At 40.7% G+C, this 25,237-nt stretch overlaps 1 protein-coding gene across 1 annotated transcript in view; it reads left to right on the top strand.

The window, feature by feature from the left end:
* Positions 1-25,237, top strand: part of tmeff2a (transmembrane protein with EGF-like and two follistatin-like domains 2a) — a 105,285-nt gene that overhangs the window by 73,051 nt on the left and 6,997 nt on the right. The window contains exons 5-8 of the mRNA XM_020611075.1: positions 8,553-8,649; positions 21,011-21,159; positions 22,808-22,867; positions 23,083-23,212. Of these exons, the coding sequence (XP_020466731.1) occupies positions 8,553-8,649; positions 21,011-21,159; positions 22,808-22,867; positions 23,083-23,212 (436 nt within the window). The remainder of the gene's footprint in view (positions 1-8,552; positions 8,650-21,010; positions 21,160-22,807; positions 22,868-23,082; positions 23,213-25,237) is intronic.

The following is a 25,237-nucleotide window of genomic DNA, read 5'->3' as shown; positions in this document are numbered from 1 at the left end:
CAGTGAGGACATTATTTACTGTATGCTGTGGTGTGGTCAGAGCAAACTTGCAAATTTTACTGTGGTAAAACACACTTTCTGATCCATGCAGGCCTGTTACTTTGCTAGGCAGTTAGAAAGATGGATATTTACAGTCAGTCTTTTTCCATTTCAAACTTTCTCTGTCAAAGTTTAATCCGATTGGTCTCTGGCAGGATCAGTTTGTGACTGGAAGCAAAGAGGGCTTCCCTGTTACAGGAATGGAAAATTTTGGACTCATCAAGTCTTCGGTCCAGTTAGCAGACTCCTACAGATAAAATGTGATGCCTTCCATCAGTGGAATTTAAATATGAAGTGTTTTCTGTCCTCACACTGTTTTAAATATGGCTTGATGGGTTTTATGTTGGTCACAGTAGTGCTACTACTGCATGTGGTGTGTTTTACATTCCTCTGCCAATGCCCACTATGCATATTGATAGTATCATTATTTATATAACATTCATTGTTGCCCCATGTCTGATTCATTCTGTCATTTGCGTCACTGGAACAACCGCCCTTGGCTCACTTTTTGGAGGAGCTTGGCCTCTCCTCAATGGCCTTATGGCTGACAAATGACTTTGTGAAAAGCGATATGGTCTCCTGCAGGAAAATAAAGAACAGAAATTGAATCCTGGCCTCTGTCGGCAGTCTCATCTGTCATCTTTTCAATATTGATGTCCATTATGTTTATGGATTATTTGGCTGTCTTCTGTTCTCTGGCCCGGCTCGCCCTGTCAGATCAGCCACTTGGGGCAGTGGCCCGTTGATAATGTCATTTTGATTGATGGCTTCCATAGTTTAATTGTCAGCACTGGCTTCTTTTAATGGAGCTCTCCACACAACTGAAAGATTACATCTTAGATGAGCGTGTGAAAGTGTGTACCAGTTGCACAGTGTCGATACAAGGCGACTGTACCATAGATTCAGTATCATCATCCCAGGCCATTATCATCTATTTGGCTCATGTTTATTGCATCCTGTATCACTTTTCATAGATCACATGTCCGTTTATGGGAAGAAAACAGCCCTCGGTACGATTTATCACAACTGCCAATAGGCATAATTTTGTTTTGCTGGCATGATACATTTATTTTGTGGTTTGTATATACTGGGAAGCTCAATGCAATTGAGTTTTCCAAAGTAGTGTGTTCTAAAACAACAGCCCTGCCCCTTCATTACAGTTAGGTTGTTCAGCTTGACACAGTGCTGATTCAGCGGTATATGATTAAGGCTACACCTACCTCATTTATTTGGGTAATTTCTACATAGATTAATCTACATTTAATCTTTAACAATTTGATGTGGGCGGTAATCTTGTGATATTACAGCACATGGCCAACACACTTTTCCATATTAAATATATCGAAAAAATAGTCCAGGGAGTCTGAATAAATCACTAGAACTATTTTTATTCTGAACACTCGTTGAAAAGCTGATGTAGTAACAATAATGAGCCACGTGGAGCTTGCATCTGTTTCAGCGGCCACACACACACACACAGCCATATATACATAGGACACATCGGCCTGTATCTCTCATGTGTCTCCTCTCCGTCTCTCCCCAGTGTGTTTGCAACCAAGGTCGTAGTGGTCGTGCTCTATTTTCCAGGGGTGTGTGGGCTTCATTCATCATCCATATGATAGCCGCATGCTAGAGTGCCCTAAATCTCATCTGTGTTTGGGTATGTGCCTTTATGTGTGCATGTTGGTTTGCGTGAGTGCTCACTCAAAGAAATGGTCTCCCCTTCCTTTTACAGTATTCTTGCTCAGATGAATGATCTCACTCTTTCTGTTGTCTGTTAAAGTTCTCTTTAGTTTCACAGATGTATCTGCATAAAGTCACCAACATAACATGCCTGGGTCCTTGTAGATGCACTACAGTATGGTAAATACAGACAATATTGAGTGCAAGGTAAGAAAACATATGGAAGAAAGGAAGGATGACAAAGAACAACAGAGGATACAAAACAAAGCCGAGACAGGTGAATCGCATTGGCAACAGTGTCTGTCATGTCAAGCATTAAACCATGTAGCTCATTCAAAGCAATCATGATAGCTTTGTTCACTGGTGCCCTTCTTGCTCTGTTTTTTAGGACACTGTACTTTGGCCACATTCACACCTTACTACCACTTATTCAGTGCCTTTGTAATTTTCTTCATATCAAAGCAGTGCTTTAAATCAAAAAGGTGACTGTAACTGTAGATAGCTCTATCTAATGCCATCTTTTTTTGTGAGGCATCAATGAGAGTAAAAAAACATGAGTGCATCCTTAAGATTCAGATAGAATAGTCAATGTTGCCTTTCTCCCTGGTGGCATAACAAATAAACTTTATTACACATTGTAGTAAATTTATTCATATATATACTGTATGTTTACTTCATTTTCAATAGTTCACAACTTTTACCGCTACCCTGATCAGTGTAACGTGTCAGTGTATAGTGTTTACAATATCTTTATGCTAATTAGCTGCATGGCTAACATTACAAGGCAGGCAGCAAAACAGCACACTTTTAAAGCTTTATTTTTAAGAATGCTGTGATTTATCTAATTAACTCTAGTCATTTTTTTCTCATTCTCATTGTAATGAAAGCAGTAAAATGACAGCTGACCTGTGATTTTTGATTCATATCTATTGAAACAATGGGGAACACAACACTGAGGCATCTGGAGAGGAGAACAAACAGAAGTTTAGACCTGGAAACAGTGTTATGTCAGTTATGCCACCACTTAACGAGCAGATTAGAGTGCCTTCCTGCTGGCAGATGACATGCTAGTTCTCTGATTGGAGCTTTTCATAAAATTGTTTCAAGGTGTGTTCAAACTTTAATATTTCACTAACTTACTGGCAACAATCAAGCAGTAAATTGCTGTAAATCATACCACCATGGTAAAAGTACAGTAGAACTAAAAAAAGAAAATCTAAGATGTCAAGATTTTAAACAGTCGTGACTTACATAAGCAACTCATGACCCTTATACTAATATCAGTCAGGCTTTAAACCTGCCTAGAAATCCAAACTTTACTGCAATATTTTATCAGTACAGTAAATTCCCTCTCATGGATACTGCTCCCATCCTGGCAGAAATAGCATGATATGCTACATGCTATAGTAGCATCCGAAGCAGAATACAAGGTGTGATTATCTGTCACCTCTTGGCAAAATCAACATATTTCACTATATTCTGTTACATAGTAGCTTACTGGAGGTATACAGTTCCACCAAAGGCATATATATTTTTTCTAGTTCACTATGCACAGTGGCTGTGCCTGGCTCCATTTCACAAGTTACAGTAGCTTAACTGGTCGACCACTGTTTTTCAAGCCAGAACAGCTGAGCCAGAAGCTTGTCATGCTGGTTTACTCCCTCACCGTAAACGTCATCCTGGTGAGTGGAGGCACAGGTTTTAATTCAGATGTTACTTTACTGCGTTCTGCTGTGCTTTTAGATGAATTTGTGCACATACATTCGTGGTTATTTACAGCATAGCCAAGCTGCAGGCATCAGTAAGGGGATTAGACACTCTTTAAGGCCCACAGCATTTTTGTGACTGATCCACCATTTTTTGCTCCTTTTCTTATCTCTCATCTCTCCTGTAACTCAACATTTCACTCCAATCCCATCTTCTCCTTCGAGTAATCTGATCTTAACGTCTTCTCTTTCTTCTTCTTTCCCCTTCCCCGTTGTGCTAGTCACACAACAGCTACTCTTACATAGAAAAAGAATAGCCTATGAAATTGAACTGATTGCAAAAAAAAACGAACAAAGGAGACAAAGGATTTGTTAAGGAGGGAGGTGAAGCTAGGACAGTAATCACAGAGGAGGCCCGTCGACCGCTCTGGTCCGGGCGTAGATCGATACTAGGAGATGTAGGAGCTGGTGGGGATGGTTGTGGGGGAACTCAGAGAGCTAATCATTTCAGTCATTACCCAGCCATGTCTCCTGATTCCAGGGATTAGCAGGCACAGAAACAGGGGAGATGTTGTGTTAGTGCTACAGGAGACTCTATCAGGGATTTGAGGAGTGGAAAACACTGCCTGTCCCCCGTCACCTTTAGTAATTGTGCCTACAGCAGCATGTATGGGGATCTGGGGACAACTGTGTAGGAGAGTGTGCATACAAGATGTAGTACCTGTAGCATGAGGGAGAAAAGGACAGAAACAAGAGGGAAAGGAGAGAATGTCGGCATTTGCATCGTGCATGTACTTGCACACATGTAAGAAATACGAGTAGGCATTACAAAAACGTGAATGGGCTCTCCCTCTCCACCTCTTCCCCTCTTCGCCTTCTCTCGTGTGCGATCGTAGGAGAGGAGAGTCATGGGAGAGCTTACATGCTTGCCTGCCCACAAGCCTTTATGTGGAGCTGATCATTTGACAGCATACAGAGAGGCTAGAGAGGCTAGACAGGCTGGCTAGTTTCAGTGTCTGCAAGAGCTCTGTGAAAATTTCACACACCACAACATACACGACAGGTGGAAATAAGGGCAATTACATTACGTCAGTGGTCAAAGAGTCACAACTGACTAATTCAGTCAGCTGCAGTCCTGGCTCCGATAGTATTATAAACTGTGATGTAAGACAAAAAACAAGCCCGTATAATTAAACTGTCATGCATAGTTGAACACTTGGAAACAACACTGACAACACGACTTGAAAGTATATGAATTAAGAGACACATTTGCAAATGTTACTTGTACTAGGGAGCTTTAAAAGGAAACTTGACAGATTATTTTCACATCATTTGACCATTTATGAAGAGTAGTACTCAGCCTGTGATTAGTGCCAGTTGTATAATGTCTTCTGTGGCTCAGGAGGAAAGTCGGAAATAATAAGCTGACAGAAAGCCTGCCTTAAAAGTTGAAGGTGTAGAGTTTGAAAGACTTGTATTTTACACCAGTGTTACCTACAGAAAGTAGTTAAAGCCTGCTAGTCGAGCTCTACCAGCTTTATAATGAGGTATTGTTTTTTAAGCTATCATCACATCAGTGTACATCTAAATCTAAGTCTTTTTTAAAGGATGCTATACAGACTGAATTGTTATGAATACAAACGTTGTAAAGAACTCACGCTAGTAAACGTGTATTTTTGAGTAACAATTAATAATTAACAAAAACAAAGATGTACTACTTTACCTGTGCAAACATCGGGGAGCAGTGATTGGCTGTTTAGGCACATTTACAACTTGCTCACACTTTTTACTGGCTGTTGATTGGTCAACTGCTTGTGCAACTGTCCTCCTCGATGCATTGAACACACAGTCCAGCTGCATGAGAGCACGTTCACAGAGAAATAGTAGCAACACTCCTCAAGGGAAAGGGGTTAAAGTCTGCTCAACAGGTTTCTAGATTTGTTGCTAATTGCTTTTGGGGGGGGGGAATAAAAAGTCACCACAGGGGTTTTAAAGGTCACTTAATCTATCCAGAAAATCGCTAAACTGGCAAGAAGATGTAACTTGACAGCGCATGTAATGTAATTTTCACATTTAATCTTGTTACTTTTATGAACATGGGATTGGACTTTGTTAAATAAGTGATTTAAAGCAGGTTAGTACTGAACTTCAATAATGCTGCTGAATTCACAAGAGACGTATAAGAAAAGGAAGAAGGAGAAGGCTTCAAAAACACTGGATCCTACATTTCCCACAACCCATTAGACTCCCTGTGTCTCCTACTGTATATGCCCACTTCTTTCACACACCGCCAGTTTGTACTTTGGCTTTCTGTTAAAAATGTTAAGTGTCAAGCCCAAGCTGAGATAATTTTGATGACATTAGCAGGTTATTTTTCTTATTGTGGAAAGCTGCCTTCAGAGATGCAGAAGGAATTATGTAACTACTCTATTTCCACGGGCTGAGTAGGACAGCACCATCTAAATGAAAATAGATACTAAGACAGCATAGTGGGCAAATTTGGTTATAATGCTCATATTAAATGCTCTGTCAGGTACTGTATGTACTATAAATATGTGTCTCAGTGCCAATGGATCTTAGTAGTGAACTGATATTTGGTTTTGTTTATTTGTGAGGAGGTTCATGAGACAGATCACAGAGGCAACAAACCCTTTTTCTTTAATTAACTTCACCGTTTTCATCTGGTTGCCACCAGCTTTGCGCATATCGCTGATTGTCTTTCCGGCTTACGCATAGCCACACCAAACCATCATGAAGACAGATGCCAAAATATTTTTCACTAAATTAAACACATTATTTTTATTTGACCTTAAATTTATCCCTAAAAAGTTCAAACCCTTCCACGTTTTTTGACATTTTATGATTCAGACTCATTTTAAAATGGATTCAGTTATTTTTTTTCCTCATCAAACTACAAACAAAAAACTTTCCAATAATAAAGTGATAAAGGTTTTTGGAGTGTTTTGTAAATTTATTAAAAATAAAAGACTGAAATATCTCAATTATACAAGTAGTCATGCCCTACATTTCAAGCTTGGCTCCTTTCTTTTGGAATTATCTTTCATTCTTCTTGGCAGAATCATTCATGGTCAACCTGTTTGGATGGGGAGCCTTGGTGTAGGGATGGTATTAATGAGGTGATGCTCAGTGCCTGGTTTTCTCCACATATGCTGTTTGGAATTGTGGCCAAATAGTTCAGTCTTTATTTCATCAGACCTGAGGATTTTGCTTCTCATGGTCTGAGTCCTTCAAGTGTTTTTGGCAAACTCCCAGCAGGCTGTGATGTGTCTTTTAGAGAGGAATGGCTTCCCCTCTGGCCACTCTACCACAGAGGCCTGATTGGTGGAGTGCTGTGCTGATGGTCGTCCTGTAAGGTTCTCCCATCTCCTGAAAGGCACTCTGGATCTCATTCATAGTGACCCCTGGGTTCTTGGTTACTTGTCTGTCCAAGGCTTTTCATCCCTAATTACTTGGTTTGGCTGGGCAGCCAGATCTTTGAAAACAACTGAAGGTTCCAAATCTTTCCCATTTGAGAATGATGGAGGCTCCCCTGCTCCTGGACCCTTTCAATGCTGCAGAAATATTCTTGTATCCTTCCCCAGATCTGTGTCTTGACATAATCCTGTCTCACAACAGAGCTGCACCAGAGCTTAGTTTCAAGTGTCATAACAAAGGGTCTGAATACTTACTGTATGTAAATGGGATATTTCAGTCTTTAAGTTTTAATAAAATTATGAAACAGTCCAAAAACCTGTTTTCACTTTATCATTGTAGAGTACTGTGTGTAGACTGATGAGGGTTTTTTTTATCAAATCCATTTTAGGATGAATCTGAAATTTAACAAAATTTGGGAAACTTGAAGGGTTCTGAATATTTTCTGTATGCCATGCAAGCTCCAACTGATTCTTCACACTTTGTAGTGTTGCCAGTCATGTGACCTGAAGATAAAGTTGAGAGTACAGTATATTCTTCCTGCCACATGACTGCAAATGGTTGGCATTCAGAGCATGCGCTGCCTCACCGCAATGGCTGCCTGTGGACACCTGTCATTCAAGCAACAGCAGGAGGCTGGAAAGGAGCTTAACATCCTCAGAACTTTTCACTCTTAGACTACATTGTGTTATTGGGCACAAGCAAAAGAAAATGTGTTAGGATAATCTGACCCCACAACAACACAATCCAAGCTGAGAGAGCTATGGAGGAGGCACGTCACATGCTAGCAATTCAAAGCAAAGTAAAGGTAACTGAGTTTGACCTTAAAATAAGAGTCAAGCCCAACTTAAGCTTGTCAAGGAAAAATCAGGTTAAATCTCTCCACCAGAGTTTTTCCAACTCATCCAGCGTGTCACGAGGGATCACAAGAAATAACAAAAGTTTCAGAAGGGAAAATGAAAGAGGCGACGCAAGGGAGCAATGCATAGTGGCAACAGTGTGGGTGTCTGTGCATGTGTGTGTGTTAGGGAGATTAAAGATATAACATGGGGAAATGATGCCAAGTTCCACCTCTTCATCTTCTTTTGCGAAGTTGCCCTCGTGGGCCCCAGTCAGTTTAAAAATAGAGCATGTCTAATGGAGAAGAGGGCCGAGGGGGAAAGAGAAGCGTGCAGAGACTGGAGGAGTTCTCTGTGGAAGGAGAATGCAATTTGAGATTGGCCAGATTGCTTTTTTTTCTTCCTTCTCCCCCTCGGCCGGGGTCCCTAAGCCGCCATAAGCACGATGCCAGTACCCACACCGCCTCCGAGGAGTCGTCACACTCACGGTGTGAGAAAATCAGTGCAATGAAATAAAAAGCAGGACTCCAAAAAGATCAGCAGGGATTTGAGTGTGATAGATGAGAGTCAGGCGAGGAGAGTCTGAGAGGGGGTAGAAGAGGGTGGAGAAAAGACAGGAAGAGTGAATAGATGAAGGAGATAGCTTCTGTGAGATTATGGCAGGGTATGGCAGAATGTAAATGAACTCGAGATGCCCAAGGCTGCTGTCCCGCGGTCACATTGCATTGTGAGAGGTGCATTGTTACAGGCTTTAGGTTTTCCCATCCTGCCAATATACCAGTTGGGGTTTGCACAAACAGATAAGAAGAAACAGGTGGTACATGTTTTCCTTTGTCTCTTTCTGTCACTTTAGGAGGAGAGGGCTCAGCTGAAGCAGGACAAAAGGAGACGTCCACATGTGACATTTGCCAGTTTGGGGCTGAGTGTGATGTAGATGCAGAGGATGTTTGGTGAGTTCACACGCACAAGCACACCTGCAAAATGTTTGTGACTTTTGTTAAAGCCGGGTGACCTACACGGCTACAGCAAACTCAAATTATCTCGATTCCTCTTTACATTTTCAATCAAAAACTATTCTGTAAATTTGCTGTTTGAAACATTTTAGATGAAAACGTTTCTTTATACTGCACACTCACGCTGATGAACACCCACTGGGGTTTCAGTGCATGGTTGACCATTTCATTTAACCTCAATTACTAGAGCAGGGCACAGAGAGAAAGGAGATTCTCGCTTATTCTGGAAATCCAATTACTATCGTTACAGGACTTGGCAATGTCAGTCCAAAAATGACTTTGACTCACACATTGAAAACTAGTTCAGTGATGAAGCAACATTTGTCATAAATTTAACCATTTCTTGCTGATGAGATGGTACAGTAATGTGTTATCTGCTCTCCCACATACATTAGCGAGGAAGCAGCACCAAAAACATCCTGGGGGTACATAATAGTGGTTCCAATTAGTTGGAGGCTCGGTTGGTGAACTGTTTTCAAGCAGCAGAAAATATTAGCATTATATATTTGCACTCTAAAGCATGAATGAAGCTTAAATGAACCAACATTAATGATTTGGCGTGGAACAAGGATCAGCTGCTATCAGCAAAAAAGAGGCAGTGCTTATAAGAAATCCCAGAGGTACTGCTAGAAATTAGAAGTGCCCTGAGAGTATGACTCTATCAAACTGCTTGATGTAATGGAAAGATAATGTACCCTGGTGTGCAATAACCATAATGCCAAGGAACAGCTTCATGATGCATACTGAGACTTGTTCCAAATACCAAACAGCTGGAGTCCACCCACTTCCACAAATGCACTTTACTATTCTACTAAAACACAGAAATGGATTTATTGGAAATGTCTCAGTCCCAAAAAGGAGAAATTATAGAGTCAGAAAGGCACAATGTGCTATCAATTTTGTGTGCACACAAAACAGAAAATATACACTAAGAGAGCGCAAACCTCCACCAGGGCATATCGCTGTCCCCATAATGCCAATTCAGTCATGGTGGTTTTCCTTTGAAGATGCATCAAATCAGTTGACCCCCTACGGAATCAGCACTTTCAGACAAACAGATCTTATGCAGATGTTATTTTGCAATTTTTGCCCAAGTATTGTAGGAACTGTGTATTGAAGAATCCCTTAAACTCTTCCCGGATCCAGATCACCACCAAAATCGTATGGATTGTTCTTATCTCTCCAAAATAGTTCATCCAAATCTATTTCATTGTTCTGCTGTGAACAAACCAAACAACCAACAAATGCTGGCAAAAGCATTACCTCTGCCTCGGAGGAGGTAATAAAAATGGAGCCTCAAGCATATTTAGCCCAACCTGGAATAAAGATAGTTACAAATTACATAACTGGGGAAGTTTGTTCCCATAATAAGAAAACAATAGACAATGTAAGCCAAAGTCGATAATGTAACTTGTTAAAAAGGCAGAAGACACAAACAGACATAAATGTTTCAGTGTCATTTCTTGTAAAATGGAACTTACAAGTACTTTTTAATCTTTCAAATGCCCTGAGGTATTTTGATAAGAATGTTTTTGGCAAATAATCAGGCAGGTAATTGCAACCCAACAGCAGGTAATTTTCATCAAACAGCAGCCAGCCACTAGTGTAGCATAACATCATTTTGATTAAAATGACAGGTTACTCCAATCAAGCAGCAGCTGATTTTAATCAAACCGTCAGTTAATCAAACAATAAAGTAGAGATGTAATCAAAGAGCAGGTTGCTTTAATGTGATGTTTTTATAAAAATGCATTATTTTCAGACAAACAATACAATGTGATAAAGAAATGCTGTTTGATAAATTGTAAGCCACCGTATGAAGTGACAGAATAAATCAGAGAGAAGTACCATTTTGTTATTCAGTCTAACATTTCGTTTGTTAGTTATGTTGTGTTCGAAAGTGGTTCCTCAGTTTGCCCTAACCAGTCAGCAGGGAGTATTCAGCCTGCCTCCGCTAGAGGCTGCCACGAGCAGTTAGCCTAATATTTGTCATGATGATTGAAGGAATATCCTGCTTTAACAGAATTATTTGAGAATCGATGAAACACAATTATGTTCTTTCTTAGCAAGATTTAGATTTTAAGATTGATTCCACTCTTACGTCAATTTGTTACTGTAAATAGGAAGCTGCGCTCAGTTTCTGTCTACTGAAGACAGTTAGCTTAGCCTAAAGGCTGGACTCAGTCTGACACATAACCCCCCTGTAAAACCACAGCTTGATTTAATTAAACTTTGCTTTTTGTCAGATTAATATATGAGATATGATGTGTTAATTAATGACCTTTAAAGGTGCTGGTAGGAAGATATTTTTAAATTTTGGACAGAACCAAATGAGCTGTTTCCCCTCTTCAGTCTTCGTGACTACAGACATGAAGGTCCTAATGATCTTATTAGCTAACGATCAGTACAAATCACACATTTTTGCTGTAAATAAACCAACACATTGAACCCAAACCAGTGTCTTTCATGACTATTACATAGTAGCATGGTGTTTGTGCTGTGCACTAATGAGCACTATGTGCTTCTGTGGGTCAACATTATGGAAAAAGTTGTCAAACTTGGTGGGAAAAGGCAAAACTATTTTGATGTGCTAGTTTTATTGTTGATAGTGTTTGTCTACAACACATTTCACAGTTTAAAACACGTCATTCCCACTGATTTTGTTCATTCTTATTGCTTTGTCTTTCTTGGATTGGTCCATTATTAGGATGATAGGATGAGGTCTTAGAGATTATACAGCCTATACAGATATTAAACAGGCCCTTCTTAATTACAGCGACACTGCAGGTGCAAGCTGTAACAGCAGCGAGGGCTGAGAAAGCGCAGCCGGTGTTGCAGAAAAGGAATGACAGAGAATGAAAATGGATTTTCTGGCTGACACTAAGTGTACAGAAGTTGCTAATGGACCTATACACAGCTGCTGCGTGTGATGAAAGTAGTGAAGAGGCGGGAGCATCAGAGGAGTGAGCGGGAAGCAGCTGCTGTGTTGCTGACAGTTTTTAAATATGTGGCTACAGGGTAGTGAGAGCAGACATGTTTAAAGTGAGAATGTTTATGTTAACACTAGATTTCTGCAAAGAACGTGCAAAAATTGACCTTATTTGACTGTAAATGGATCAAATAAACATGGAATTTTGCCATATCCCTTATGATATAACGTGAATGGGCTGCTAATTTCTGCCTCAGCATATTTCTTATAAAATCCTCATCGATTCTTTTTTGCTGTAATATTTGATCGGCAGCCCAGAAGTGAAATGATGTCTGGTAAATACTGATAGTACCATATAAACATACTGACAAAAGCACCGTTTTTCATTGCCTGGCACTAGCTCAACTCTATGGAGACAGGTGTGTGACCACCAGCCAGTGCCAGTGCACAGTATAATTTCAAAGCAACTGGAGCAAAGATATGTGATTTTTGACTTACTGAGTGACTGCATCTAAAAATGGTCTTGAAAATTTATGTGCACGGTCAGAAGCAGTGAAAGACAGAGGATGGATTTGAACCCCAGCACAGCTGTGGGAGAGATCAGAGAGGGAGACGAGGCCTCTGAAGGCAGCGATGAAGAGAAGCCAAGTTTCATGTGACCTCATTCAAATGAGGTGGATGTGTACAGTATATAAAATGGTGTAGGCTAAGTCAGATTAGGTGTCAGGTGATAATTACATTAAAACAACTTTACATTTTTGCTTTCTACAAACACAGATACTAGGAGGAAACCCCTGGAAAATGACATCCATCATTCTACAGATTAAACTAACACAGTACAAAATTGTCAGATTGTGTTTTTTCCCCTTAATTAATACTTTATTTATAGTTTAACTAGTTTTGACTGTTTAAAATTTGATGAATCAAACTGGGGCCACTTGACAATGAAACTCTCGGGCTGCTTTTTTTTTTTTTTTGCCTTTCCGGCCCTGCACGAGAATCTTCACATTCTTAATCCCAGCTCTGAATGGCTCAGTGGCAACTGCGGAAACAGTCAGCAATGATTCACTAACACCAGGCAGCAATTTACAGGTTATTAAAAAAAAAACCAAACAAACCAAAAAAAACATCTTGGCATGATGGCAGTGCAGACTCACTGATGGATTATTTTTCAGTGAGTCAACATGGAGTATTGGTGAAAAGTAATGCATTCATTATGTAAAAGTTTTTAGAATATTATTATTATTTTTATAGAATTTGACTGCATACAAGAATTATGACTATTATAATGAAGAGTTATTTCCATAATGTGCTTAGAAACGATGCTGTGACGTTCACTGAGTGGCCTGGTCAGGAGATATTTGCTAAACAACATTCCCTCCCATTCCTTTTTCATCATTTATGATTCACCACATGGATTCAAATAAGAAAAGAAAATTGTGCTCAGTGATGTGAAATACTGTGTGTTGACTGAAATATATTGCAATTGACCCTGTTGTGGAAAAGAGACTTACAATTCTTCCATCACCCTTCTGTAGCTCTCTGTACTCTGGAGGCAGGCAGCAGGCAAAAAGACCAATTTACCCCTCAAGGATCAATAGAGTGTCATGAAAACCCATTTAGACCCATTTGTGGTGTAAAACTGTAATTACCCACACAAACCGATGCTTTCAAGCCCATCAATAGCACCCATCGGTGTTGACAGAATTAAGGTAAAGGAGGAACGGATAGTAAGCTAGTAATAGAGAGGGCTACAGGGACATTTGGTGGAGCGAGAGAGGTGTGAGGGGCTGTTCAAAGCCAGCGCCTACGTAGTCTTTACTGACACCAAATCTCTGGTGAGCAAAAGGGGATTTCAATGAAAAGCCAGACAGAGGACAAGTCACAGGCCATCGGGCAAAGTGGAGGACTGCCTTTTTTTTTTTTAGTTTGAGCCGTAACCATTCCTGCACAGGAACACGACACCCAGAATGAATTTGTGGTCATTCTCCATTTAAGTCTGGTCATTTCGTGTCTCTCTGTGGTTGTTTTGAATCTTGTGGTAGACATCTTCTGTCTTTTTGTTGTCGTTTCACATTTCTTTGTGGTTGTTCTCCTGTATGCGTCTTACTAGTTGGTTTTAGCCTCTTTGTATTTGTTTCGGGGTATCTTGTATCTTTGTGTGCTTTTGTGCTCATTTTGCTTCACATTTGCTTGTAAATCTTTTTATAGTTTGTCTTTTTGTGGAGTTTTATATCTGTTTGCAATGTTTTGCACGTCTTTGTCGCCGGGTTTGTGTCATTTGTTGTTGTGCACATCTTTGTGGTTGTTTTGCATCATTTTGTGGTCACTGGATTGACTTTCCAGCTGATTTCTGACTCCTGCCCAGGGCCCTTTGACCCTGTTTCATTACTGACTTTAAAACATTTAATGCCACATACCTGTGTGTGTGTGTTTTCAAGCTATCTCTGCTTATAAATGTTTGTATATATGCTGTATCCTGAATTATCCTGTATTATCTTTCTGCTTCAAAATTGCTGTTTAGTTCTCTCTGTCACTATCTATCTCTCCCTGCCCCTTTGCCTGCCTCTCTCTCTCTGTTTTTCAAAGAATTACAGTGAAATTTGAGGCTAAGGATAATGAAAGTCAGTGCTATGTTCACTAGCAGTAGGTTTTGCTGCTCCGGATTTATACACAGCATGCAGTCTTTGGATATTGGTCTGTTCAGCTGTATGTGTTTGTGTGTGTGTGTGAGTGTTTACATGTGTGTAAAGTGGCCTTTTCAGCTGGGAGTCAGCAGACAGTCTGGGTGTTATTAGAGGGAAATCGCAGGGAACTAATCAATAAGACACATCCTGCTAAGAAAGTTATCCTCACACACACACGTCACACACAGCTATGTTCAATACACACATTTACACACACCACTAACTTTCAGTTAGCACTTCTCTACCCCTTTGTACCTCTCAGCAGAATGTGTGAAGAAGTGATTTGGTGTGTCTGACAGAGAACGGAAAAGCAAGATTTAGCGCAAAGCAATTGCTGCCTTGTGCATGTGTATGACTGTTTGTGAACGCCTGTCTGTAGGTGTTCAAGTGAGTGTGAGAGTGACATTAGGATGCAGTCCAGTGGTACAGTGAGAGGCCTCATTAAAATTGAATGGAGCCCAGACATCAGCCAGCGACTAACAGCGGCCTCCCGGGATGGCCAAGACTCTGAAAGCTCCTCTATGATGGGAGGTTGTGTTTATAGCATGTGTACAGTATTTTGTTTATGCTCTTTATTTTAATTGGTAGATGTGTGGAAGCTTAAGATTTTGCTTTGATTCTTAACTTGGCACAGTCCTAGCTGCCACCGTACATGCTAAATCTGTTCTCATTTAAATGCTTTTCATGATAATGCAGACACTTTAACTGTAAGCCTAAGATTATCTTGAGTGTGGCTGTTGCAAAATTATACTCTGGGTGGTATAATTTTTTTAAAGGCTATAACTTTCCTCTAATGGTACAGATGGGTGACAGATTAAAGGGAAAACCTGAATAAATGAGTGGAGAAGCATAATGAATGCAGATGTATGGTTTGGGTCCACTTGTCCCTTTAGAGGGAAGCACTGCTGCAAATCAACACAAAGCTGTTCTGCGTGATCACCTTTATCCTCTGATGAAACAGCTCCATCCGGATGAGAGTGGTATTCTCCAGGATGACAGGACACCAGGGCTCACTGAATGGTCTGATGAGGATGAAAATGATGTGAATCATATGCTGTGGCCTTCACAGTCACCACATCTCAACCCATTTGAACACATAAAGGAGGTTGTGGAGCAGTGTGTTAGATAGCATCTCTAGCACCATCATCAAAACACTAAATGAGGGAATATCTTCTGGAGGAACGGTGTTCATTCCTCCAGCAGAGTTCAGACACTTGGAGAGTCAATGCCAAGGTGCACTGAAGCTGTTCTGGAGGCACGTGGTGGCACTTTGATTTTGGCTTTAAGTGTTGGGGTGGTGAGATATCTGCATCTGCTTTGATACAATGGCAGTAGGGCTGTGTATCCATCTCTCTTAGAGGACTGACACTCAGTTACATGATGTCACAGAGAAACAATAGCAAGTATAAACTCAGTACACCTTATCAAAGGAGAGATTCACTTTTTCAATTTCCATATGAAATACTGAATAAGAAATACCCAAGAAAATGATGTATACTGCCACACAAACAATAGTAAACATGGGTAATATTTCAGGTATTCGCCTTCACTACTCTAGTCGAGTCTACTATCAATGCTGCCTTAGCTGCTGTCAGCATACACCCACTGTTTTGATACCATGGTGTATTTTGCAGACTTAAAATTCAATGTAAAGTCTTTGGGCAATGTTGTACAATTTAGAATCTGACACTTTTTCGGTGTGCTTTTTTTCTGCATTGAGAAAAACACACCAGAGGCCCAGAAAGCACAAAGTGGGAGTGTTAAAAAGATTGGTTTTTGATAGCCGTATCAATTGTTGCTGAATGTCACACAGAATTGGTGTCAGACCAGTGATTGTGTATAGATGTAGCATTATCTCTGACTCTTCTTGTGCTAATCTTTCCTTGCCAGCATAATTCTATTGGAGGCCAAGATGCAGCCCCATATGTTGTCTGTGTTTCCTTCATGATAAAAATGTTGATTAGACTTGTTGTTTCAGGGTTGTATCCTAGGACAGATGTGGTTTGTGCTGTTAGCTACATGTGCCAACACTTCCATCTTATGCTACATTCAGTAAAGATGAGGGCTCAAGCCAACACTTATTTTCATTACAACATCACCTGCCAATTATTTTTCTCAGTTAACTGATTAATAATTTTGCCTGTACAACATCAGAAAAGCTGAAGCCAGGGATTACTTGGCATTTGTACCTCTAAAATGACTAAAGCGATTATTCACTTGATTAACAGATTAACCAGCTAACGGTTGCAGCTGTAACTCATCTAGACAAAAGATTGCTTTGTGCTGCACTTTTAGGCTTACATTATAATTGACAGGTGGTCCACACATAATAAACACAGAACTGCTTCATTTAGAATTGAATGAAATAACAGTTGCTGTTGCACTAGAATTTGGTTTATCCATCTGTTAGGCTGTACCTGTTTCTGCTTGAGACCCAAGTCATTGATTTTATTTGTTGTTACAAGGTCACTGGGATTTACACAAGCCTGTTATTTACATTCAGTTTTTTTGCTAAATGTACAAAGTTTGATACAAACTACGACCCCACATCAGAGGTTTGGGAGGTATGTAAAATCAAAACTTCAAGTAGTGAGGTGTAAGTCATCTGTGTCCTGTATCACACTGAAAACAACACAGCAACACATTATTTGATGTGACACCTCATCAACTTTATTCTTTGTTGGAAATAAACACTCACTTCAATCCTGATGCTGCAACACATTCCAAACAAAGTTGGGACAGTGAAGCATTTACTGCAGTGTGATGCTGTTGTTCCTTTTCACAACACTTAAAAAACATTTAGGGACTGAGGACACCAAGTGATTAAATGTGTCAGGTGTCATTTTGTCCCACACATTCTCTGTTGGGGACAGGTGGGGACTGCAGACAAGCCAGTTCAGCTCTCACACCCTTTTCCTCCACAGCCAGGCCTTGGTAATGTGCACTATGAGGTTTTGCATTGTCTTGTTTAAATATGCATGGATGTCCCTGCAAAAGATGTCGTCTTGAAAGCAGCAGATGTTGCTCCAAAATCTCTGTGTCTTGTTCAGCATTAATGGCGCCATCACAGCAGTGTGTGTCACCTTGGCCAAGGGCACTGACACAACCCCAGACCATGATAGACCCTGGCTTTTGGTCTTATCGCTGCTAACAGTCTGGATGGTCCTTTTCATCATTGACCCAGAGCACACGGCGCCCATTCCTTCCAAAAAATACCTGAAATACTGATTTGTCTGAGCACAGTGCACATTTCCACTGTGTGATGGTCCATCCCACAGGTGTGCCAAAGTGGATAATATTGTTTATAGCAGGGTGATGGTTCTTGGTGCCATCTGAGGTATCAGAGAGCTCGGTCTTCCAGCTTAGGGTTGCGCCCTTTACACACAGATTCCTTATATCTTTTAGTTACGTTCTGCACCGTAGAGGGTGACATATCCAAATCCCTCCTATCTTTCTTTGAGGAACATTGTCTTTAAACATTTCAATAATTTTCTCACACATATGTTGGCAAACTGGCGGTCCTTGGCCCATCTTTGCTCCTAAAGGACTCGGCCTTTCCTGGATGCCACAGTTGTACCAAATCATGATGCAGTCACCTGTTTCATTACTGGCCCTGAAATGCAACCGTCCCAACCTTTTTTTGGAATGTGTTGCAAGCATCAGAACTGAAGTGAGTGTTTTATGATTTGAGGTTGTATGAAAGGGAAAACATCTGCTTTAGTTGCTGCATTTTACACTTGAACCAGTATTTGCCTAACACTGCTTTAAAGCATGGTGTCCCAGTCTTATTGTGTAACTCTCTGCAGAGACAGGTCATTCATAACTTTCAGTGTCATGTGGGATTTTAGATATTGCATGCCTTAATTCAGCTGCGTCCTCTGTGATGCATAACGAAGCCTTTTCCCCCCTTCATTCTTGCTTTGCTAATCCATCATTACAACAATAGCAGAGCACTGCCACGCTTTGCTGCATGGCGTTTCAGACAACATCAGCATCAACAGTCCAAGTCATCACTGCTGGCTGCAAACGTGTCCATGTGTGTTTAGGCACATGCTTATGCATTGGCAGGTGCTCTCATAGGTGCTTATGCCAGTGCAGCTACAATATAAATGCTGGTGCGTTACTGAGAGCTTGGCACTAGGGGACAGTGAAAACACCAGGAGAATAATGACAGGTTTATAATTACAGAAACTAGCGTTGAGCACTACTCAGCAACAACTGTCTGGGGAAGGCAATCTGAGGGTAATTTCTGCTGATCAGGCCTGCCACACACTTAAAGGTCACACAATACATATGCCAAAATACCCACACGCACGTACACACACTGTATATATACAGTATATGCACATGCACACAGGTGTGCATGCACCTTCTCTGCAGATGTTGCTCATTTGGAAAACCCACACACAGACAGTACACAGAAGGACAAAATGTCTCACACTAAAATTTCACTGAAAATTGGGGTGCAGCAGCAAATTGACCGGTTAATTAGCGAGAGCTAAAAGCATCAAGTATGCACCTGATTCACTGAGAAATGAGTGCATTACAGCACAGAACACAGCAGAGATGTCTGCTGCATGGAATGAAGTCACTGGTTCAATATGCAGACAAGACAAAACATGAGTAGAACAATGTTACAGATATAAGCAGACAAAAACAAAACACAATTTTTGTTATTGCTCAGCTTGAATCTAAAGTAAAACAAAACAAGTGAGAAATCTTGGTGTTAATTGACTCGGATCTGAGCTTCACAGTCACATCAAGGCCATAACTAAAGCAGCATTTTATCATCTGAAACAAAGAGAGCGCCATATGGACGACATAGTTTTATAGGCCAACCAGAAGGTCAGCATCACCCTGGTTCCCTCAACAAAAAAAACTATGGGATATTTCCATAGCCTTTTGGATTATTGCAGAAAACTAGCTCTATGACAAACAGCGGTGTATGACACATGTTTTGTTCAGTAAGATCATCATGACAAGTGAAAACCACTTTGTGATTTCTGAAGCTCTTTTACAAACTCCTTTCCTCTTAGCGTGACCTGATCTAGCTAGTGATCACGGCTGTGTTCGTTATAATAGTTTGCAAGTGCACGAGTGTAAACATGGACTAGTGAGTCTCTGTTCAGCATGATAGTGTGTAACATCCCCAACAGCCTCTGTAGCCTCTGTAGTCTCATTTAGCCACTTAGGCTAAACCAACTTTTTAAGACATGCAAAGTCACAGGTGGGGTGTTTACTGAGCTTTTATTTCATAGAACAAAATGTGAAGCTGTATTGTGTTAACCACAGACTTTATTTCAGGCCTCTAACCAAAGACCCATTCAAAAAACCCACTGACTTCAGGGCGAGGGAAGCAGAAGCAAAAAAATGCTCAGTTCCAGGTTTTAGGGTCGGTACTACGGCTCTCTATATTCATTCATCTTCTACCGTTTAATCCCAGAACAGGGTCAGGAGCCAATCCCGGCTGGCAATCTGGTGAAGGCAGGGTACACCCCAGACAGGTCGCCAATCCATCGCAGGGCTAACACATAGACGAACAACCACACACACTCCTATGGGCAATTTAGAGACACCAATCAACCTAAGCTGCATGTCTTTGGACTGTGGGAGGAAGCCGGAGTCCCCGGAGAGAACCCACGCAAGCACGGGGAGAACATGCAAACTCCACACAGAAAGGTCCCGGGTGGGGCCCAAACCCAGAGCCTTCTTGCTGTGAGGCAATGGTGCTAACCACTGCATCACCGTGCTGCCATTGTTTTCACGCTGCTAATGTTTTCCTTTGCAATGTAAAGCACTTACAGTATATATAAATACATCTGCCTTGTCAAGCTCCCTTTTAATTTAACTTTTCCACAGCTGTTTAGAAAAGCTTGTTGAAACTTTGAACTTAATCTGCTGCAGAAAGTTCATACTCTAACCTTTGATTATAACTTTTTAGTTGAAATAACAGAGAATTTAATTATAAAGACAAGGTCTCATATTATATACAGGCTGTTCCTTCTTCCAATCTTGTTTTTTGGGCAAGCTGTTTCAGTGTGTTCTATAACCGCATTAGCTTTTGTTCTTTAGGTTTTATTTTCCATTTACAGTCGATGTTATCTAACATCAGTGTTATATCCGAGAACTTTTTAATGGTTGCTGTTTTGTGCTACAATTTCCTCAGCAACACTAAAATGTACAACTTGGTTATCTACAGTGCTTTGATTATTAATGGCTTCCTGCCTTTGTAAGACTACATCATTTGTCAGTCAAGCCTTCTGTGCAGCCTGTCGCTCTTTGCAAAGTTAAATCCATTAGCTATATGTCAAATTGAATGGACCCAGTTTGAACAGGATTATTGTACAGGGCCCAGCATCCTGACCGAGTACAAACTGTACTGTTTTGTCTGTCTCAATTATAATCCTGGAATGAACATGGTTCTGTGTTTCTCAGAGTCAAACACACACATTCATCTATCCAGAGCCAAGATGCTTTCATTTTCATTTTTATTTCAGATCTAGTTTATTTTAGACTTAACACAGATGTTACATAAACTACTAATAAGCTCAATATGACTTCTTGTTTCTCCAGAGCCAAGATGCTTTCATTTTCATTCTTATTTCAGATCTAGTTTATTTTAGATTTAACACAGATGTTACATAAACTACTACTAAGCTTAATATGATTTCTTGTTTCCTAGGTGTGTTTGTAACATCGACTGTTCCCACATCAGCTTCAACCCGGTGTGTGCCTCAGATGGCCATTCCTATGACAACCCCTGCCAGGTGAAGGAGGCGTCCTGTCAGAAACAGGAACGCATCGAGGTCAAGTACCTGGGCCACTGCCAAGGTCAGACACACACACACACACACCGCTGAAGCTGTCAGTCTGTCTGCCCGAGCAGGTGTTCACTTGTTGAAGTGAGGCCTTGAGGTCAAATGAGGCAGCTTGCAGAGCTAAATGCAGACAGTGTGATTCTCTATCTCCCTTGAGCTACACTTCCAACCACATTTCATAATTAAAGATAGTTTCATATGATCATATTTTGTAATTGTTTGCAAAGATAATCCTCAAAACACAATTTTACTAAATGGTAATCCCTCCTTTTTAGTATACTGTCTGTATTTTTATAATGGTTCCAGGAATGAAGTTATTTCATTAATCCATTTGGTTAAATCCATAAACTGACTCATGTTGCTAATCCATGTGGGAGGAGACAAAGCCACATTAGCATTCTTATTTTAAATATACATATATTATTTTATTTACATCTTGATTTCTCCTGAATTCAATTCATTTTGCTTTAAGATTTGGCTGAAACTGTTATCAGGTGTAAATATTTATCCACAGTCAGTTCAAATGACACTTTTTATTATTATTAGCGCTTTAATTTGTGTCTGGGAACATGTGAAAGCATTTGATTGGCTCTGCATCCACACAGGACAAACAGGCCAATAGATGGAGAACGCCGACATGAAATATTTGAGAAGTAATGGGGAGTAAAGCAATCAGGGCTAACCAGCTCTGAGAGCACAAATACAAGGCTTTATTCCCCAATGTTACATCCAGAGCATCAGAGCACCCTGATTGATTCGATCATGCTCCCACACATTCGGTGGAGAGAGAAAAAATGTCATGAAACTCTGTTATGAAACTGAGAGATTTAGAATCCTCATGTTAACCAGGATCCAGAGAGACACCTTGACATTTAGATGGCTGGTTTCTAATATTTCTATTTCTTCCCACTTGTCATATTATTTGGAAACAGGTTTTTCTGGAACTAGTCCTTTCGTTTGATATAGTTCATACCGGTCTAGAACAACAAGAAGTACTGGTAACCTTGCTTAAGATGCTCAGAGAACCAGGTGTTGCATCATCAAGAGGTTGTCACAGATGTGTAGAGCTGGAAAAGAAGTTAGAGAGAAGGAAACGTTCTTATAGGTGCAATCTGTTTAGTTTGTAGCAGCCCCTCTCTGAGCAGTGTTAAAGTTCATTCAGTTCTTCAGTTGAATATCAAACACACACAGCTCCAGGTTCTGACCACATTTTATGCCATAATTCTTGCATCATAAAGCCAGAGACTTTCAGAGACTTGGTTTTGGGGAATAAATTCTCTGACCACTGAAAAAGAATCAATAGCAATAAAATGATTATGATTGGAAGGAGGTTTTGTCTCACCACTGTGCAAAGAGGAATTCAATGCTGTGTCAATAAGGTGAGCAAAATGTGTTATTCCCTGTGATCTTTTCTACCCAGCTCCATTCTACCCTCTGTTCAGTATAATACGTTAGAGGAAATGCCTTCTGACATTTGTACACATTACCTAGACAGGTGCACACACCACATGAACCCTTTCTGGAGATGATGACATGCATTCAACCGTCTCTACCTGCTGTGGCATTAGTTTGAATGTGTAACTCCTAATGGAGGGGGCCGGCGCTGCAGGAGTGGTTGTACTGACCTGAGATCAGCTTTAATGTGTCTTTGGCCTTTCCAGGAGACATCATAACTGGGAACAAAGGCGGAGATGGGCACTTTGCGCGGACTGACCTCACAGGTGAGTGACTGTGAAATGGTGATCGATTGCCAAATAACATGTCAACCCAGCCCTGACTCTCTTCGGTTCAGCTCTATTTGTCCTGTTACTGTTGCACTTCCATCCTATGTTTTTATCTTGTATTGTTCATCTCGTCCTCTGTATGTGTACAAGCAGCTATGAGCATATGTGCATTCAGTGTTTATTATCTATTTTGTGTGTTTGTGTTTACACAGTAGAGGAAAATGAGGACCCGAGGAATGAGCTGGCCCGTGGCCTGTACATCCCCTGTCCAGATAACTACAAAAACTACTGCATCCACGGAGAGTGTCAGTTCCCCAGTATACTGGCCCAGCCTTCCTGCAGGTACACACACATATACAGTAATACTTCACTTGTGAGGACTAGGGACTGGCAGGGACAGACGGAGCAGAAAACAATACTGCAGATTGATATTACAAACACATTTGGGGATTTTTTGTCTTTTAATAGAAGCTGGAGAGTAGAGAGTTGATAGGAAACTGGGGAGTGTGGGGGTGACATGCAACAATTGCTGCATAGTCCTTGAACTGAAATGGAACAGGGGGCATTGCTGTCATGTCCCATAACCTCCAGAACATATTTCTCAGTAGGTAATGTCAAAATATTTAGAGATCAGGTTGTGACATTTGTACTAAAAGGTAACAAAATATTATTTCCTAAATATAGTGTAATTTTAGCATTATACATTGAGTTGGGACCATGGACATCATGTCACCACTATGCAGAAGTGAAGCCAAGATCAAGTGCCGTGAATACAGCAGCTGCCATCTTGTAGCCAGATTCTGTGCAGTAGCAATCGAGTGACGGCCACAGCTGTCAAATCAACCGAAATACACCTCATTTTATATCATTCAAAATCTATTTTAAACAGACTTACCACAAAAGGAACCACTTGTACACACATCAGTGTGATAATATCTACCATAAATGACAGAAGTGAACTCTGGGAAAAATGTATTTGATTTGTACTTTGATTCGTATCCCATCCACTAACATGGAGGAGACGGGACTATTGATTATTACTGTAATTCATAATGAATAGCTAGCAATCAATAGTTATACTTACCATAGCTGTTAGGAGCTACAGTGTTTTTGTAGTGTACTGTAACTCTGATGTATAGCTAGTGACAAACCCTGCATGAAGCAGGGGAACTCAGGCCAGTTCTATCTTGGTGCACACATTTGATGGTCTCACTGCATAATCTGCAGCCATGGACAGAAAGTGTATAATAAGATGGGTAATCAGTTGTAACATTTTAGCAATTACTAGGTAAATGCTGCAGCCCATTTCTTTTTTTAATCAGGCTTGTTTATCTTGCATTAATACAAGCTTGTGTGTTGAGGGGTGGAATTGTTGGAGATCCCTCCTGCTGTAGTAGGAGGCCAATCAAATATGCTGCACTGCTTCAAATAAATCCAGTGTTGGATTTCTCTGTAATTAATGAAGATGTTGGTGTTTCCGTCCCCACAAATTATGATATTGTTTATGAATGTAGATTCAAAAAGACCCAAATGCAGACACCAGGCAGCGACTGAATGAGCAGAAACTAGGACTTGATTAACTTAAACACAGGTGAAGGTGCAGTCAACAAAGGAAGCACAAGAATAGGAGGTAACACAAGAAAAACTGACTGAACATAAAGGGAACTAACCCAAGATAACAATATTATATGCAAACAGAGACCAGCTCAAACCCGACTACACCGACACTGAAGCTACAAAGGTATACAACCATAAGGCCAGGGAGCAGAACAAATGACATGACCAACCAGCATTACAAGAAGACTAACAGACTAAGTGAACAAGGAATATAACAAACCAGATAGAAAGGGTGGAAAAGAGAGTTCACACAAATCAGAATCCATAAAACGATGAATGGGGCTTAAGGGCCTGAAACGAAATGGGGGAAAACTGAGAGCAGGAAATCAAAGGCTGGATAGTCTCTGGAGAGGTGATCACAGGTGAGCTAACTCGGGCGAGCTCGTGAAGACTGAATGCTAGTGAAAGGCTAAAATACTGGCTGATGGGAAACAGGTGCAAGTAGCTAAAGCTGGGGCAGGTAAAGCTGGCACAGAGAGGGTGGATGGGGAAGCAGAAGAGTACCAGAATAAGAGTCCAGAACAGGAAGTGCTCGTGACACTCACAGAGAATGATCACTGTAGTCTGTAGTTTTCTTTTTAGCATTTTTTTTTTTTACAGCCTCACTGCTTTCATGTGCATCGTTTACATTAGTGACTAGCCGTTGAACACGGTGGAGCATTCAGCAGCTAAAGAGCCAAAACAGAACTAAAAGAGAGTGAACACTGGACTTTATTAGGTGACCAGAAACTTGATTTTAGTGCCTGCTGA

This window comes from Monopterus albus, unplaced genomic scaffold, assembly GCF_001952655.1.
Source record: "Monopterus albus unplaced genomic scaffold, M_albus_1.0 scaffold109.1, whole genome shotgun sequence".
In the NCBI taxonomy this organism is placed as follows: Eukaryota; Metazoa; Chordata; class Actinopteri; order Synbranchiformes; family Synbranchidae; genus Monopterus; species Monopterus albus.
Note: the sequence above shows the minus strand (reverse complement) of the source record. Positions and strands in the feature narration are given on the sequence as shown.